Genomic DNA, 16,332 nt, shown 5'->3' with positions numbered 1-16,332 from the left:
CTTCTTTATTGAAAATAGATTCTTTGCACATATAATGTCTCTTGTCTTAGAGAAGGCATAATTTACTCATTCCTTTTACATTTTCAAAACTTTCTTGTTCTTTAGTAATTTCAGGCATGTACAATGAATTTCAATCATCCCCACTGCGCACATCTCCCCACCCGCAGTCTCCTCTGATACCACACACCACAGCATCTTCTGCCCAACTTCCTATCCTCTTCTCTTTTTAATCCACTGGCTTCATTCAGGGCTGCCCAATGTGGATGCATGTAGGGTTATTTACTGAGAAAATGAGCAAACTACCATGAGCCATACTGGTGAAGAGGACTGATTCTTCCTCTCTCTCTCTCTCTCTCTCTCTCTCTCTCTCTCTCTCTCTCTCTCTCTCTCTCTTTCTCTCTCTCTCTTTCTCTCTCTCTCTCTCCCTCTCTCTCTCAACCACCAACTGCCAATAACTCCTCAATGACAGGTGAGGCCTTGTGGACCTCTCCCATGTCTTACATAGAACGCTGCTTGGCTTGATCTTGTGCAGTTCCTGTGTGGTCAACCACAGCTGCTATAATTGTATGAGCACATGGCTCTGTCATGTCCCAAAGACAGTTTTAAAGCAGATCCCCATGACCTTTGACTCTGTCTATCTGTCTGTTCCCTCTTCCATGATGAACCATGCACAGATGCCCATTTGCAGCTGGGCATTCATTTTCTGTATTTTGACCAGTTGTGAGTCTCTTTGTTAACCACCATCCTTTGTAATAAGCTTCCCTAACGAGACAGTGGGAACTTCATTGATCTATGGTTATAATAATAAGTATTTGGAAGGAGGTTTGACACTATGTCTACTTTGCAAAATAATAGTACTTGTTCATGTCTAAGGCCTATGAGCTCCCCGGCCATGATTCTTGGTCATACGAGTTTCCTCCTGTAGAACAAGCTTAAGCTAATTTTGAAACTGCTAGTTGTTGGTTACTCTTTTAACATTCACAGAAAACAACCCGTTTTAGTAAACATTCAACCTCAATATATATAATATTTTTAAAAAATAAAGAAAAATAAAAGAATGGTTTAATCTCAAGCTACTCTCCTTTGATAGTCTCACTAATTTAAAAAAGGAAGCATGTTAAAGTTCAACCAATAACCACTTGCCTCTAATCACAGGAAAATTCATTAAAGCACAGTTCTTAACACCCCACTTGAAAGTCTGACTTTGAGGTCTGGGATGGGAGAGAGCTTTAGCATCATCTTAATTTGTGTGGATATGGAATGGATGACAAAAATGAAGTAGAGGTCACTTTGTATAGAGACTAGAATAACTGAAGTGTGTGGGCACTATATTTTATGCAAAAGTTGGTCTTATTGTGTAAGATATGACAGGATTTAGAGTAGAGAAAAGACTGTAGGAGAGATTTCATGTTTAGTTGTAAGGAAAGAGTGAGTAGGAAACGAAAAGATGGATTTGTGTGGAGGGCTTTTACTGACAAAGGGACGAACCCAAAGGTGCTGAGAACATAGTAGGTAGTAGAGAAATAGTAGTAAGAACATTGTCCCCAGCTACAAATATACTCAAGAGGCCACGTGCTTGACTGGCCTTATTCTACCTTTCTATTAATGTTTCTGAGAAGCCAACACCATAGCCAGAAATCAAAGGAAGTTCTTTGTTGTCTAATCTGTCAAGAAATTTAAGATGTAAGCAGATAATGTTCTTTAATTCTTCTCTGATTTGTGAAGGAGAATAACAGAGGACAATAGCCAAGTAATTGGGTTGACATGATTTTTTTTCTTCACTTATGGAATTTAGAGCCCTAGATCCACAGTGTCATCTGTTGCATGTTGTGTAATAAGTTAATTATGCATGCTCTGTTTTTTTGAAAGAATAATATAAGGTAATCCTTCCTTAATACAGAATATTTATGTTTATTCATATACATACATACACAACCATTTATCTATCATGTATGTATATATGTGCATATAAGTATATATGTGTGCGTGAGTATGTGTTCAGTCCACTTATAGATGAGGCTATTTTTCAAGTTATAAAATCAAACAATATATTCTACTAGAATAGCTGTCACCACTACCGAGAGATCATATGGTGAGCAGACAACAATAATGCTAAGAACAAGTAAAACTGTAATACATTGCTGAGGAGTAGAGAAATTTGGGATGAACCATTTACTCATGTAGTTGTTAACTCTAGCTTTGAACTGAACAAACTTAACACTTGTTAATTCATATTAGTTTGTGATTTTATTTATCTGTAAGAATTTAAAATTATATCCAAAATATGAAACAATCTAACTATGAATTTATTCCTTCAATATTAAAACATATAATTATGTTTATAACATAGATTCATAATTGAGCTCTCTTAATTTTCTGGATTATTTTATAATTGGCTATTTGCTTACTTTAAATTAACTTTCCATGATATTCACAATACAATCAAGAGTATAAAAAGTGATTCTAGAGAAATATAGCCCCAGTTTTATCCTACTTTAATTTCCTGCCATGGGTATGTTTATTTCTGTATCACTTCACATACCAACCTTTACAACACCTAAAAAAAATCTTGCCACTAACTGAATGTTCTCCAAGTCCTTTCGATTTTACCAAATAATTATTTTTATTATGCCTTAATTATTTACCACACAAATCTGTGATCTTTATTATTTAATACTTCAAGTTATAACAAGATGACAGGTTTTTATTTATCATTTCTTACACTGTTAATTATATGGAGAGCTGTTTCACATGGTTTCGCCTGTGAAGACTCTTGTTCAATTTTAACAACCCCTGACGCACACACACTGTCATTGTATACACACTCTATTGAGAAGAAACAGAAATGGTTTGACATTCAGGGTGTTTCCCCCCCCCATAGATTAAATGGGGCACAAGAATCTAGCACCTTTGGAAAAAGCCAAGCTTCTTTTGCTTTAATGCACCCAGAAGATTTCAGATCAATACTTAGCATTAACGTTTTAATTGAGAATTAACATCATCGTAATTGGAAGTGAGGATCGGCATCCTGATGTCTCCGAGGTGGTTTGGAGAGGAAGGTCATTACACTGCAAGCACAAACATTGGAAAAGGAAGACACAAATCATTTGTTTCCTTGGGCAAGGGCACACAGTAAACACTTGAATTGGTGGTCAACTGTAATTTGCTTCTAGAGTCAGAAACTGGCAACACTGCACTTAGAATTTATAGCAGAGCACACTGTCTCGGTGACTTTGAAAGCGAAGGATAAAAGAAAACAGGGAAACTTCATTAGTTCTGAAAGAGCTAGGGTATAAGGACTTTTCCCCTCAAAGCACAGAATGTACTCATGCCTCTTCCCAGCAGCCAGTTACTGTCCTCAGCGTGTTGTACTCTTGGATAAGCCCCTTTGCAGAAGTCAAACACATTTTAGTCTAGATTATCAGCAATGCTTTATTATTTGCCTCAAAATTTAAACCCAGTCTTTCCTAGCCTGAATAATATAGACATTTATTTCTCATTTTGATGAAAACAAATGTTCCAAAAATTGTGGAATTTTTTTGCTTTCAATACTGGAACCATCTAAGTATTTCTCCAAATTCCCCCAGAACCCAGGAAAATGCCTCCTTCCATTTTCCAGTCTGTCCTCCAGTATTAGCCTAAGGCCCACCACCACCTCTTCCACTTTCAGGGAATGAATGTGCTTTGCAGATTCAGCAACCTGGTGGTGTAAAGAGAATTCATTTATGGGAAGGAGAACTTCCGTAGGAACCGCCATGAGAGAAATCTCTTCTCTCCCAGTTTATTGGAATTGAAAGTCTGCACAAGACATGTCCATTGGGTTGTTCCCCTAAGTGTCCTCTGAGCCAAGTGAGGACCCAGCCAGGGAGGCACCCTCAGCTCGGTCTCGCAGACCACAGTCCCCAGCCTTCACCCCATTGTCAGTGCAATGTGCAGAATTGGGGCTCAAAGCAGTGGCCTCAGCATTTCTTTCCACCCCCCGTGAGTCCAAAGCTCCTTTCCTTGTCCTGGAGGAAGGGTTCTTGTGGAAGCAGAGTTTGAAAAGTCCCAGCACTGTTATGGTCAAGATCACCAACACGATTACTGCTATGCTCACAAGGATGAAGACCACCGTGGAGGAGGAGTCGAAAGTCGGGGCAACAGAGGGGGAAGTTGCGTAGTTCATTGTGGGGATCACGCTTCCTGAAGGCCTGATGGTGACTTTTGGCTTGGTTTGTGGGGACATATGAACAGTAGGTAAAGTACTCTGTGTTCCCCACTGAAGAATCTCGGAAATAGATGTCGCAAAACTGTCTTGTCCAGTGACCTGGGGCATCTCTCCTAGCTTCTCATGGACCTTGCCTGGCCATGTTCTGTTTGTCACTGGGTTGGCTGGAGTGGCTGATGCATGCCTCGTGGGCAGCTTGGTGCCCACAACTGTTGCCTGTCCTTCCCCTTTCGCCTCACAAGATTGTCTGTCCTTCCCCAGCTCAAAGCCTGCAGCACATTCGCAGGCGAAGCCTCCCAAGTGGTCTAGGCAGTCTGGGAGCTCCACGCACTTGCCATCACGAAGGTACCTCCCAGAGCAGGGACAGAGCACAGCCCCAGGGAAAAGCCCATCCCAGCGAGCGCCTGTCTCTTCCTGGATGCAGGTGGCGGAGACGGAGAGGTCCCCCCCGGGACATATCACACTCACCTCGGTCCCAGGAGGGCTGAAGTCCAGAGCGGAGCTGCTCAGCCGAAAGGGAGCACGGAAACTTAAGTTAGTGGCGGCTCCGGGGCGCGGCGCGGGGCACAGGGCCTCAAACTGATACTTGCACAAATAGCCATCAGCGCGCAGGTGACAGCTCATCTCCTTCCAGCCTGCAGGCTCCACTCCCCCGGTGACCTGGATCCCGGCGCACTTTCGCACGGTGCAGGAACGTTGTGGTTCCTCTACCCACGGCAGCGTGTTGTCCTCCGAGTCTCCTGGGTCCGGGGGCAGCCAGGAGAAACCCCTTAAAGGCTCTTTCTCCAAGGTACAGTAGGAACGGCCGCGCTCTAGAGCCACCCAGAACAGAAGGTCCTTGGAGCCTCCGCCAGGCCCGGGACCTGCTCGTAGGAGCGTGAGCACTGCACGCAATTCCGAGCCTGAGTGCACGGTGCTGAGAATCCCGCCGCGCAGGCTGCAGGCCTCCTCGGCTGCCCGCCGCTTGATGGTCGCGTGGTGCAGGCTGTAGCAAGCCCCCGACGCCGAACAGGCAGCTCGATCTGCCGTGGGGTGCTCGCCACTCCCTGGCCCGGGCCAGAAAGCAGGACAGAGGAGGCACAAGGCAAGCGCAGGCCTCATCCTGGAGACTCAAGGTGCACAAAAGCTCCCAAGTCTCTGGCTTATCCAAGGGAACCGAGCTGTCTCTGGAGTCACCGCCCTCTACAGCCCTTTCTACCACCATGTGTGCCCTCCCCTCCCCTCTCCTGAACCCTCATCCCCCCCCCAGCAGCCAAAAGTCCCCACTGGACTCCCTTGGCCAACTACTTCCCCTAGGTCGTGACAGGAAATGTGTCCAGAGCCCTGCCAGGATCCGTGTGGCCCTGATTTATTCAGGGGTCAGAAACACAGCTGGCGCCTCAGCGCTGAGAACACACTGGGCCAACCGGGTCCAATGCCCCGCTTAGATAAGCAGGAGAAAAGAGAGTTACCACTGAGATCAAGTGAGTCTCTTTCCTTGCTCAGGACTTATCTGGACTTTGGATCTTAGAATGCAATGATGATCTTGGGCAGGAAGGACCCGAGCAGAGGAACTTGCCTGTGACCATAAGCCCACACCCGCCCATTGTGTTTGTGTCCGGGACGGTGGAGTTGGCGTCAGTATGATTTGTAGACTGTTCCAGGCTTGGGGAGGTTTCCTAAGCAAGCAAGGGATCTTGTGAGAAATGTTCCTGTGTTTTTCAAAGCTAGAGACCTCACTCTTAAACCACTGATTTCCAGGGACTGTCTTTACCATGACAAAGGAAATCCAGTCATGCTAATTGTCAGCCAAAGAATTTAAAATTTTGGGAGGGATTTTCCATGGGAAATCGCTCCTCTGGTCAGCACTTGCCTTAAAAGTTTATTTTTACTTCCATGTGTTTATCTGTAAAATACCTGCGTAGGTGGATGGGGGATGGGATGAGACAAACAATAGCCACAGGTCCTAACTGTTAGCTTATGAAGCTTCCTCACCACTACATGGGGTCAAAAATTAATCAAGCTAATATAATAGGTTATATGCAAATGAGTTCATGGCCTTATTAAGGCCAGGAACAACTGTATGTGATTTTATTCTTGAACTATGCAAATATCATTGCTCCCATAATTCTCTGCCAGTATTTGTAGCAGAAAACTATAAAAGGAACATAAAAGCTCAAAAATATTTTTTTAAAAATTAAACTATTTATTCTATTATAATATACGTTCTATATTGGAAAAACAATACTATGTAATTTGAGAGACGATTAAATCAGCCACTTCAGGTTCCAACGGCTGTTTTGTTTTAATGTACACACCAGTTCAGGTGGAAGTGGGGGAAGGTTAAAGAAAGAAAAGTTTGAAAGTTTAAAGTCAGCATTTTGAATGGTCTTTTATGTTTGCAGCAACTTAGAGAATTTTATATAGTTTTATAAAGTCCATCATTTATCTGTCTTGGCTCACAGTGGCAAATACCATGCACTTAAGAGCAGATAGACTTTCAGTTTAGCCCTTTTAAAGATGCACCGTGCTTACGAATTGTCTGTAATCAGAGTGAAAGTTGCCATCTCTGCTGCATCCCGATGCTCCCTTTGGTCCATCTCTAATGCATCCCTATGACTGTTTTTCTGGACTGAACTGTTTAGAATAACAAGATGCAAGAAGGAAAATGTCAAGATAACATCTCTATCCTCCCCTCTTGTTGTTTGCCATTACTGTCACTCTTGTGGGAGTTCCCTGTATCCCAAGAGGAGATAGTGGACAGGAGGAATTCTCATCAAAGTAGCCTGCTCTTGCTGACAAGTTTTTCTCCTATCCTGTTTCCCAATTTGAAGGACATTCCTTGGTCCATCCTTTCTAATGTCTGAGTACAAACATGACATTGCATTTACATTAAGTAACAGTGTCTTATAAGAAAAAAGTGTAAAAAACCCAACAATCTAATTCAGTGAATTTCTACAATACTTAATCACCTGCATCAATTCTATATTACAAAGCATTGTAATCTCATGACTGTGAACTGGGAAATATGTCCATATAATGTAGTATATTTTGACAAAAATCTTTTTCAGAGCCAAGTAGTCAATGGAAGTTCTTAGATGTTTTGAAAACCAATTGGCATAACAAGTGTTCTAGAATAAGCCAGAGTGGATAGCATGCTTTTATAAATGCATGTTCTCACTTTCTGGCATTCTGTGCAGTGGCTTATTAAAAGAGAGGAACAAACTGGCCATAATGATTGCATGTCATCACTCTGGCCATGCTTGAAAGCGTGTGAGAGAATTAGGGGGAAATCACCCTAAAGAAAGACATATCTAATTTTAATTAATTATTATCCTACATAAAACTAATATGTTTCAAAATTTAAAATATACCTGAAATAATGGCTAGAAATAAAGCTTTTAGTTTTTTTCAACCATGTAGTAATTAGATGTCATTGTACCTCCACCAGAGATCAAATACTTGGCATGAATAAAATGTATGTCTCTGTGAATGCATACATCTGTGTGTCTGTCTGTCTGTGTCTGTGTACCTATGTTTGTTAGACATAGTGTAGCCAGGAGAAATTCCACCACGCATAACAGAATATTTGTAAAAGATGTTTAGTTCATATCAACAAAAGTAAGAATCTACCAAAATGCTCAGAAACAGATGACTGTAGTATATTCACTCAATAAATATGTTATACTTTTATCCTCAAATTAAAGAAATAATATGACTTAATCTTATCAACACAATGATAAATGATAAAATGAACAATATATTATACGCAGACAACTTCTTACAGCTTTAAAGGTACAGAATGTATATTTTAAATATACATAGGCTTTTTAGGAAATAGTTAAAATCCAACAAGAACCACTTGGTTCTTAAAAATAATCAATGACCAAATAAACAAAAGCAGCTATATTTAAACAAATGACGGAAAAATGACATGACCAGGAGTGCCAGAGTCTCAGATTGAAAGGTGGCATAAAGTTGTTGGCTATATCTTCAAAAAGGATTTTTGGTTTCATGAATCTGATTTATTAGTTGTTTATCTTAGTCCCTGCACTATCGGTGTTCTATTCAGAAAGCCATCTCCCATCCCAGTGTGTTCAAGATGATTTCCCACGTTCTCTTCTCTCAGGTTCAGTATAGCTGATTTTATATTGAGCTCTCTGATTTACTTGAACTTGTTTTGTTCAGTGTGATAAATGTGAACTTATTTGTATTCTGCTACATGTCACTATCCAGTTATACCAGCACCAATTGTTGTTTATTTGTTTGTCTGGTTTTGAGATAAAGTTTTTCTTTGTAGTTTTGGAATCTGTCCTGGAATTAGCTCTTATAGACTAGGCTGTCCTCAAACTCAGAGATATCTGCCTGCCTCTGCCTCGTGAGTGCTAAGATTAAAGACTTGCACCACCAGCCCTTGACTTGGTTTTTCACTTCCTTATCAAAACTCAGGTGTTCGTAGGTATGTGGATCTATGTCTGGGTCTTCTATTCAAGTCCATCAATCAACCTGCCCATTTTTATGCCAATTCCATGCAGTTTTTTTTCCCTATAGCTCTGCAGTAGAGCTTAAAATCAGGGATGGTTATACCTCTGGAATTTTTAATTGCGTGTACAACTGTCGATTAATTTTAAATTATGTGTACAAGAAAGAAGGACATATTTGTATGTGGGTATGGATGACTGTGGAGACTAAAAGAGGGTGTTAGATTCTCTGAAGCTTGAATTACAGGTGTTTGTGAGTCACCTTCAGTGTGGGTGCTGGAATCTAAATTTGGGTCCTCTGTAAAAGCAGTAAGCACTCTTAAAGGCTGAGCCATCTCTCCAGTCCTCACCATTCTGTTCCTAGAATTTTCATATATCTATGCATATTGTACAGATAATATCTGATATTTGTTTCTTTATTCATTAATATGAAGAACTTAAGCACTGGTTCTCAATCTTCATAATACTGTGACCCTTTAATACAGTTCTCATGTTGTGTTGACCCCAACCATAAAATTATTGTCATTGCTGCTTCATAACTGTCATTTTGCTACTGCTATAAATCAATTTGTAAACATTTTTGGAGACAGGTTTTCCAAAGGAGCCACAATCCACAGGTTGAGAACTCGTGAATTACAGAGACCATGAACAGAAAATAAGTTCAGTGCAGCATTTTCAGTTGAATAATTAATTTAATTTTTTCCAACCTTATAAGTTTATAACATTGTCATTGTTCACTGAATGATTTTTGTCCTATTGAATAAACACAGTATCTAGGTTCTTAGTAAATTTCTGGATTCACTTAAGATATATAAAAACATTTCAGAGAAGACTTTAAAGACCATCTTATTCCATCATTGAAGCATCCAATCCAAAAACTAATGTGTAGAGACCAAGTGTTATGAGTATAGTGATTTACTTACTTCTCTGTTGCTGTGATAAGACATCATGACCAAGAAAACTTAGAGTGAAAAATAGTTTATTTGAAATTTATCATTTCAGAGGTATGAACATCATGGTTGGTACCATGGTAGCAAGCAGGTGGACACTGTCCTGGAGGTGTGGCTGAGAGCACATCCTGATCCAAATGCAAGAGGAAGAGAAAGATGATGGGTGAATAGATAGATAGATATAGAGATAGACAGATGGACAGACAAAAGACAGTGACACAGAGATAAAGAGACTGGGTGTGGCATGGACTTTGATCCTCAAATCTCACCACAGTGAAACACCTCTTCTAACAATGCCATACCTCCTAACCCTTCTCCAACAGCTCTATCAATGGGGGACCAAGTATTGAAACATATGAGCCTATGAAGGGCAATCCCACCGACGATCACAAATACATGCATTCTTTTAGAATTGGAATGGACTTTAGTAAAATGATCCTTTTCATTAAACAGGTTGCAAATTTGCAAATATTATCCTTTCTTTTCTGTCTTTCTTTCTGTCTTTCTTTCTGTCTTTCTTTCTTTCTTTCTTTCGTTTTTTTAAGCAGGGTTTCTCTGTAGCTTTGGAGCCTGTCTGGAACTAGCTCTTGTAGACCAGGCTGGCCCCAAACTCACAGAGATCAGCCTGTCTCTGCCTCCCGAGTGCTTGGGTTAAAGGCATGCAGCACCACCACCCAGCTATGCTCTCTGTTCTTATGGTTCTTTTAAAATTCAGGTCCACAAATCTTGCTGTTCTTCGTGGCCTGATCCTAGGTCTTCTCCTTTACAGGACATTCTTTCCCCCTGGGCAACCTCATGTAATGCCACGTCCTGGATGTGATATCGTCACTATGCTAGTGCTCTCCACACTTATATGCATATTTCATTTTCATAATATATATTTTACCTACTTACATGTTTTCACTTGAATATGAGATAGAAAAAAGGAAAGGAAAACCAAAGTCCATAAAAGTATAGCTGTAGTGAATAGGCTCTATCTAACCTGGATCCTTTCAGAAGATAAAATTCAACTCAGTATGCGTCAGGAGAAGCTGGGATATTGACAATTTGTTACCCTTCAACTGAGTGGGTATTCTTGAAGGCATCTGTGGGCTTGGGTACACCTGAGTGGGTATCCTTGAAGGCATCTGTGGGCTTGGGTACACCTGAGTGGGTATCCTTGAAGACATCTATGGGCATGGGTACATCTGAGTAGGGGTCTTGGAGACATCTGTAAGTAACATTCACTTTGATTATTTGAAAATTTGAAGTTTCAATGACAATTGTTTTCTGTAACATTCCCATAATCTTTCAGGTTTTTGCTTAAACAGCCCTTCTCAGTGGGTGGTGGTGGTGCACACCTTTAAACCCAGAACTTTGGAGGCAGAGTCAGGCTGATCTCAGTGAGTTTGAGGCCAACCTGGTCTACAAAGTGAGTTCCAGGACAGCGAAGACTGTTACACAGAGAAACCCTGTCTCGCAAAACCAACCAAACAAAAACACCCCTTCTCTTATGTCTGAGGTAGATATTAGGACTATTCTTTCTTTGACCTATTCATCCTTCTGTGTTTTCTTCATTGTATTTTCATACACATAAGCACATAATTAGTCATTTGTGTGATTCAACACATTTTCTTCAATGCCTTGCTATTCAAGTACTAGCAGTATTAGAAGAAAAGTAGACTATTAACCCCAACCCTGGCACACTAAGTTAGAATTCCCATATAATACAATTCCCCATGTGGTTGGTATCCCTATTAATAGTTTATGAAGCACTGATCCACCAAACAATGTTTTTGTGGATTGCAGTGGTTGTCTTACTTTAGGTCGCAAACAATGTAGTTGGGACATAGTTAATATTCAAGCAATATGTTTAAAAAGCACATACCCTGTGTCCATGTGGCCAGGCATGTATGGTATGCATATAAGCAGGCACACATCAATACAAGTGTGAGTTTGTAAAATGTGAGAGAGCACACAAACAGAATGGACATTTGGGCAGATGGACATACAGTGCACACGTGGGCAGGTGCACACACTGTGAACCTGTGGACCAGCCCACCACACAATTCACACAGATATATGCAGACACACATAGAGTATACATATGGGCAGGCAGCACACCAACACAGTACACACAATATGATAAAGTGTAAGTGACTTGAAAAAATTCTGTATGTTGGCAATTGGACATCAGGAATTTTCTAGTTTTGTGGCAAGAATAAGATCATAATTCCACAGGAACAGCAGCCTTCCAGGTCCTTTGGCTAAGACTTCTCCTAATAAATTGTCTGCAAGTGCTGCTTTGGGATTTTACTGACAAACTTTCTTCATAACACAACTGACAGAATTTTTTTTTTTTTTTTTTTTTTTTTTAGGTTTTGGGACAGTTCACCAAGCCTCATCCAGCTGTAGCTTCGGTATGATTTATTCGAGAGGCTTTATGTGGTAACTATGCTTGAAAATCAAGGCACGCCTTAGGACCCAAAGCAGGCTTTTTCGTTTGTGCCGGCACAATTTTCACTTCACAGAGCTGGAAAAGGAAGAGAATAAAAAACACAACTACTTATTAGAAATCCTATTAGGCTTATCTGCGATCGCTTTGTAAGTACCAGGGATAATCAGCAGTTCCGTTAGCATTTACCTTGTAGAGGCGGCGGAACGTGGTAATTACTATTAGCTAGACTTAATAGGTGGTTCCTTTTAAGGCTTATGCATTTGAAAACTCACATATCCTGCACAACAGATTCTATACTGGCTTTCTCTTCCTGTCATGTGATTTATTTTCACAATTATAAAGCATTACAAATCTGATACACTCAACATATTTCTGTTTGACCTTCTTCACACTTAGCTTTAAGAAGTTTGGTATGTGATTTAGGTAAATGTAGCCAATCAAATTGGAGGCCATATATCTTTTCGCTGTGCTACCACCTTTTTCAGTACTAATATCACGTAAAATGATATGATTTATAGCAATGGAGAGAATCGGAAAAAAATTGCCTCCAAAATATATCGCAGTTAGGGTACATAGTCTTCTAACTAATAAAAATTGAAAGTCTTTATTATCATAATTTTGTGGAATTGTATTGTTTGTGAATGGTTCTACTGAGGGTTTGACTTTGAAGTTCATTGTTAGACTGGAATACTTTCAACTGATTTTCTTTCAGTGACTCAGTATTTCACAATCTTAAATGTATTGTGAATAAATTATGGTTTGGTAGCGGCTATTCTATAGCTATTCTTTATATATCTCGACAAGTGCTAATGGGGAGTCTGAGTGAAGAGTTGTCTCAAACATCTTCAGTTTCCTGTTCTGAATTTAACGAAGTGACCCCAGGCACAGGAGATCAGTGCAGGAATGGAGCAGCAGTTTTAGGAATTCGACCTGTGACAGCAACGTTCTTGGAATGATGTCTCAACGTGCAGTCAGGATAGGAGACGGAGCTGGCAGAGCATTTTTGGTCTCTTAAATGCTTTGTGGTGTCCATCCATGAAACTCTGAGCACATAACCCTGCTCACACATTCTGGTGTGTCGCTGAGGAGGGTAGTGAAGAATGTAGAGGTTAGTACTGAGGTTTCACCGGGTCATCAGGAGATCCTTTCCCCACTGTGATTTGGGGGATTCAGGGCTTTGTTGTATCCTCTTGCTGGGTGCTGAGAGAATGTGATTTGGCTGCACTTCAGCAGAAGAGCAGGACTCTGAACTCAGCAGGAAGGGAGACAACTCCTGCTTCTCTTACTCTCTCTTCTCTACTGCAGCTGCCTGACTTTTGATATAAACGCACAGGAGTGAGGGTCATTTTGGGTGGTATCCTGGAGCAATAATGTTTGAAAGTAACTTCCACACTTCATTTTCTACTTTATTCTTTTTCTTTTATTTAAAATAGTTTCTTTTCTCATACAATATATCCTGAGTATAGTTCCCCTCCTTCTATTCCACTTCCTTTCCACCTCCCCTTAGGATCCACTCCCTTTCTGTTTCTCATTAGAAAGGAACAGGCTTCTAAGAGATAACAACCAAAAATGACAAAATAAAATATAATACTATGGAGCAAAAGACTTCCATATTGAATTTGGACAACTCAATCTAACAGAAAGAAAAGAGTCCCACAAACAGGCAAAAAGATCAGACACATTCTTTCTCACAGTTGAAAGTCCCATAAAATATTAAGTTAAAAAATACTAAGCTAATAGAGAACATGGTGTAGACCCATATAGGCCCTGTGCTTGCTGCTTCAATCTCTGTGAGCTCATCAGCACCTTCCTTAGTTGGCTCAGAGGGCCATGTTCCCCTGGTGTCCAACATGTAGGTGAAATTAAGAGGTTCACAAGTGCCCATAATAAAGGATAACAAATGTGTATTGGGGAACACTCACAATAAGAAAGTCGCTGGTACCTCTGCTCTGTGAGTGCTGGGAATACAGACTACCACCAAGTCTGTTCTTATAGTACTTCAAACAATGCCCTAATGGGCTGGTACCTAAAACTCTATTGGGTAAATGAATTCCCACAATACTACATCTCCTCTAGCTCTGACAGTCTTTCCTGCTTCCTCTTCCATGAGATTCTTTGAGCTCTGTCTGAGGTGAGGGATTTGATGAAGACCTCCAATATAGACTCTCTGCATAATCTCTGGCCATGGATATCTTTGTGTCTGTTCTTATCTGATGCTGGAGGAAGCCTCTCTGATGATGACTGGACAAGACACTTCTATAGGATAGCAGATCATTGGGGACTATTTCATTCTTTTTTGTTTGTTTGCCCAGTTGCATTTGGTTTTACCCTAGGTCTCTGGTCTACCTAGTCTCTGGTTTTTGGTTACTCAAGCAGTGTTGGATATAGGCTCCTTCTCAAGGAGTGGGCTGTAGGTCAAACAAGGCATTGGTTGGTCACTCCCACAAGTTTTGTCATATTGCCCTAGCATATCTTTCAGGAGAGATAGATTATAAATCCAAGGTTTAATGACTGGGTTCACATTTTTTTTCAGACTTGGCCAAAATATTTTTCCAGTAGGCTACCACTTTGTCTGGTTGACAGTGCCCTTTACCTTACAGAAGATTTTCAGTTTCATGAAGTCCCATTAATTAACTGTTGATCTTAGTGCCTACATTAAACAGTGTTCTAGTCAGAAGGTCTTCTGTGCCAATGTATTCAAATTCTCTTTCTTCAAGTCAGTATGTCTGGCTTTAGGTTGAGGTCTTTCATCTATTTGGAGTTGCCTCTTGTACAGGATGATAAATATGGACCTATTTGTATTCTTCTACATACAGACATCCAGTTTGACCAGCACCATTTGTTGAAGATGTTGTCTTTTACTCCCAGTGTTTTTTTCTGGCATCTTTATAAAAAAAATAAGTTAGGTGTCCATAGATGTGTAGATTTATGTCTGGATCTTCAATTCAATTTCATTGACCGATATGTCTATTTTTATGTCAACACCATGCACTTTTTATCATTATAGCTTTGTAGTATAACTTGAAATCAGGTATGATGATACCTCTAGCAGTTCTTTTATTATTGATGATTGTTTTAGCTATGCCAAATTTTTTGTTTTTTCGTATGAAGCTGAAAATTGTTATTTGAAAGCCTATAAAAATTATGTTAGAACTTTGATGGGTATTTCCTTGAATCCCTAAATGGCTTTGGAAGGCTGGACATTTTTACTATATTAATCCTACTGATCCATGAGCATGAGGGAAATCTTTGCATCTTCTGATTATCTTCTTCAACTCCTTTCCTCAAATACATGAAGTTTTTATCATTCAAATCTTTCACTTGTTAATTAGAGTTAGCCCCAAGATATTTAGTATTATTTGAGGCTATTGCTAAAGTTGTTGTTTCCCTGTTTTCTTTCTCAGTCCATTATCATTTGTATATAAGAGGGCTACTGATTTTTTTTTTTTTTTTTTTTTTTGTTAATCTTGTATCTAGTCACTTCACTGAAAGTGTTTATCAGCTGTGGGAATTCCCTGCTGGAATTTTAAGGGTGCCTCATGTATACTATTCTACTATATGCAAGTAAAATACTTTGACTCCTTCCTTTCCAATTTGTATCCCCTTGATCTCCATCAGTTGTCTTAGTGCTCTAAAACTAAAACTTCCAGTACTATATTGAGGAGGTATGGAGAGAGGAGCCAACCTTGTCTTATTCCTGATTTTAGTGGAATAGCTTTGAGTTTCTCTCCATTTAAATTGATGTTGGCTATTGGTTTGCTGTAAATTGTCTTTAGCATGTTTAGATACATTCCTGGTATCCCTAATCTCTCCAAGACTTTTATCATGATGAGGATTGTCAAAGACCTTTTCTGAATCTAATGAAATGATCATGTGGTTTTTCTCTCCCAGTTTGGAAGATTACATTTACTGATTTTAAGTCTATTGAACCATCCCTGCATCTCTGGAATTAAGCCTACTGAAGTGTTCTTGCATTTGATTTGCAAGAATTTTGTTGATTATTTTTGCATCAATGTTCATAAGTGAAATTGATCTATAATTCTCTTCTTTGTTGAGTCTTTATGTGGTTTTAAGGATAGCAGGTATGGTAGTTTGAATGTAATTGGTGCCCATAATTTCATAGGGAGTAGCACTAGTAAAAGGTGTGGCTTTGTTGGAGTAAGTATGGCCTTGTTGAAGGAAATATGTTGTAGTAAGGAGGGGCCACTTGTTTGTTTCCTGACTGCTCAGCCACAAAATAACCACATAGAAACTATATTATTTAAATCTCTGCTTGGC

The 16,332-nt window shown here is 40.0% G+C and overlaps 1 protein-coding gene across 1 annotated transcript; it reads right to left on the bottom strand.

Annotated features, from left to right (window-relative positions):
• Window positions 1-431: 431 nt before the first annotated feature.
• Window positions 432-5,425, bottom strand: Clec14a (C-type lectin domain containing 14A). Its single transcript, XM_057783214.1, has one exon. The coding sequence runs from the start codon at window positions 5,306-5,308 to the stop codon at window positions 3,830-3,832; it is 1,479 nt and encodes a 492-aa protein (XP_057639197.1). The 5' UTR covers window positions 5,309-5,425; the 3' UTR covers window positions 432-3,829.
• Window positions 5,426-16,332: the final 10,907 nt, after the last annotated feature.

This window comes from Chionomys nivalis, chromosome 10 (assembly GCF_950005125.1).
Source record: "Chionomys nivalis chromosome 10, mChiNiv1.1, whole genome shotgun sequence".
NCBI classification, from domain to species: Eukaryota; Metazoa; Chordata; class Mammalia; order Rodentia; family Cricetidae; genus Chionomys; species Chionomys nivalis.
Note: the sequence above shows the minus strand (reverse complement) of the source record. Positions and strands in the feature narration are given on the sequence as shown.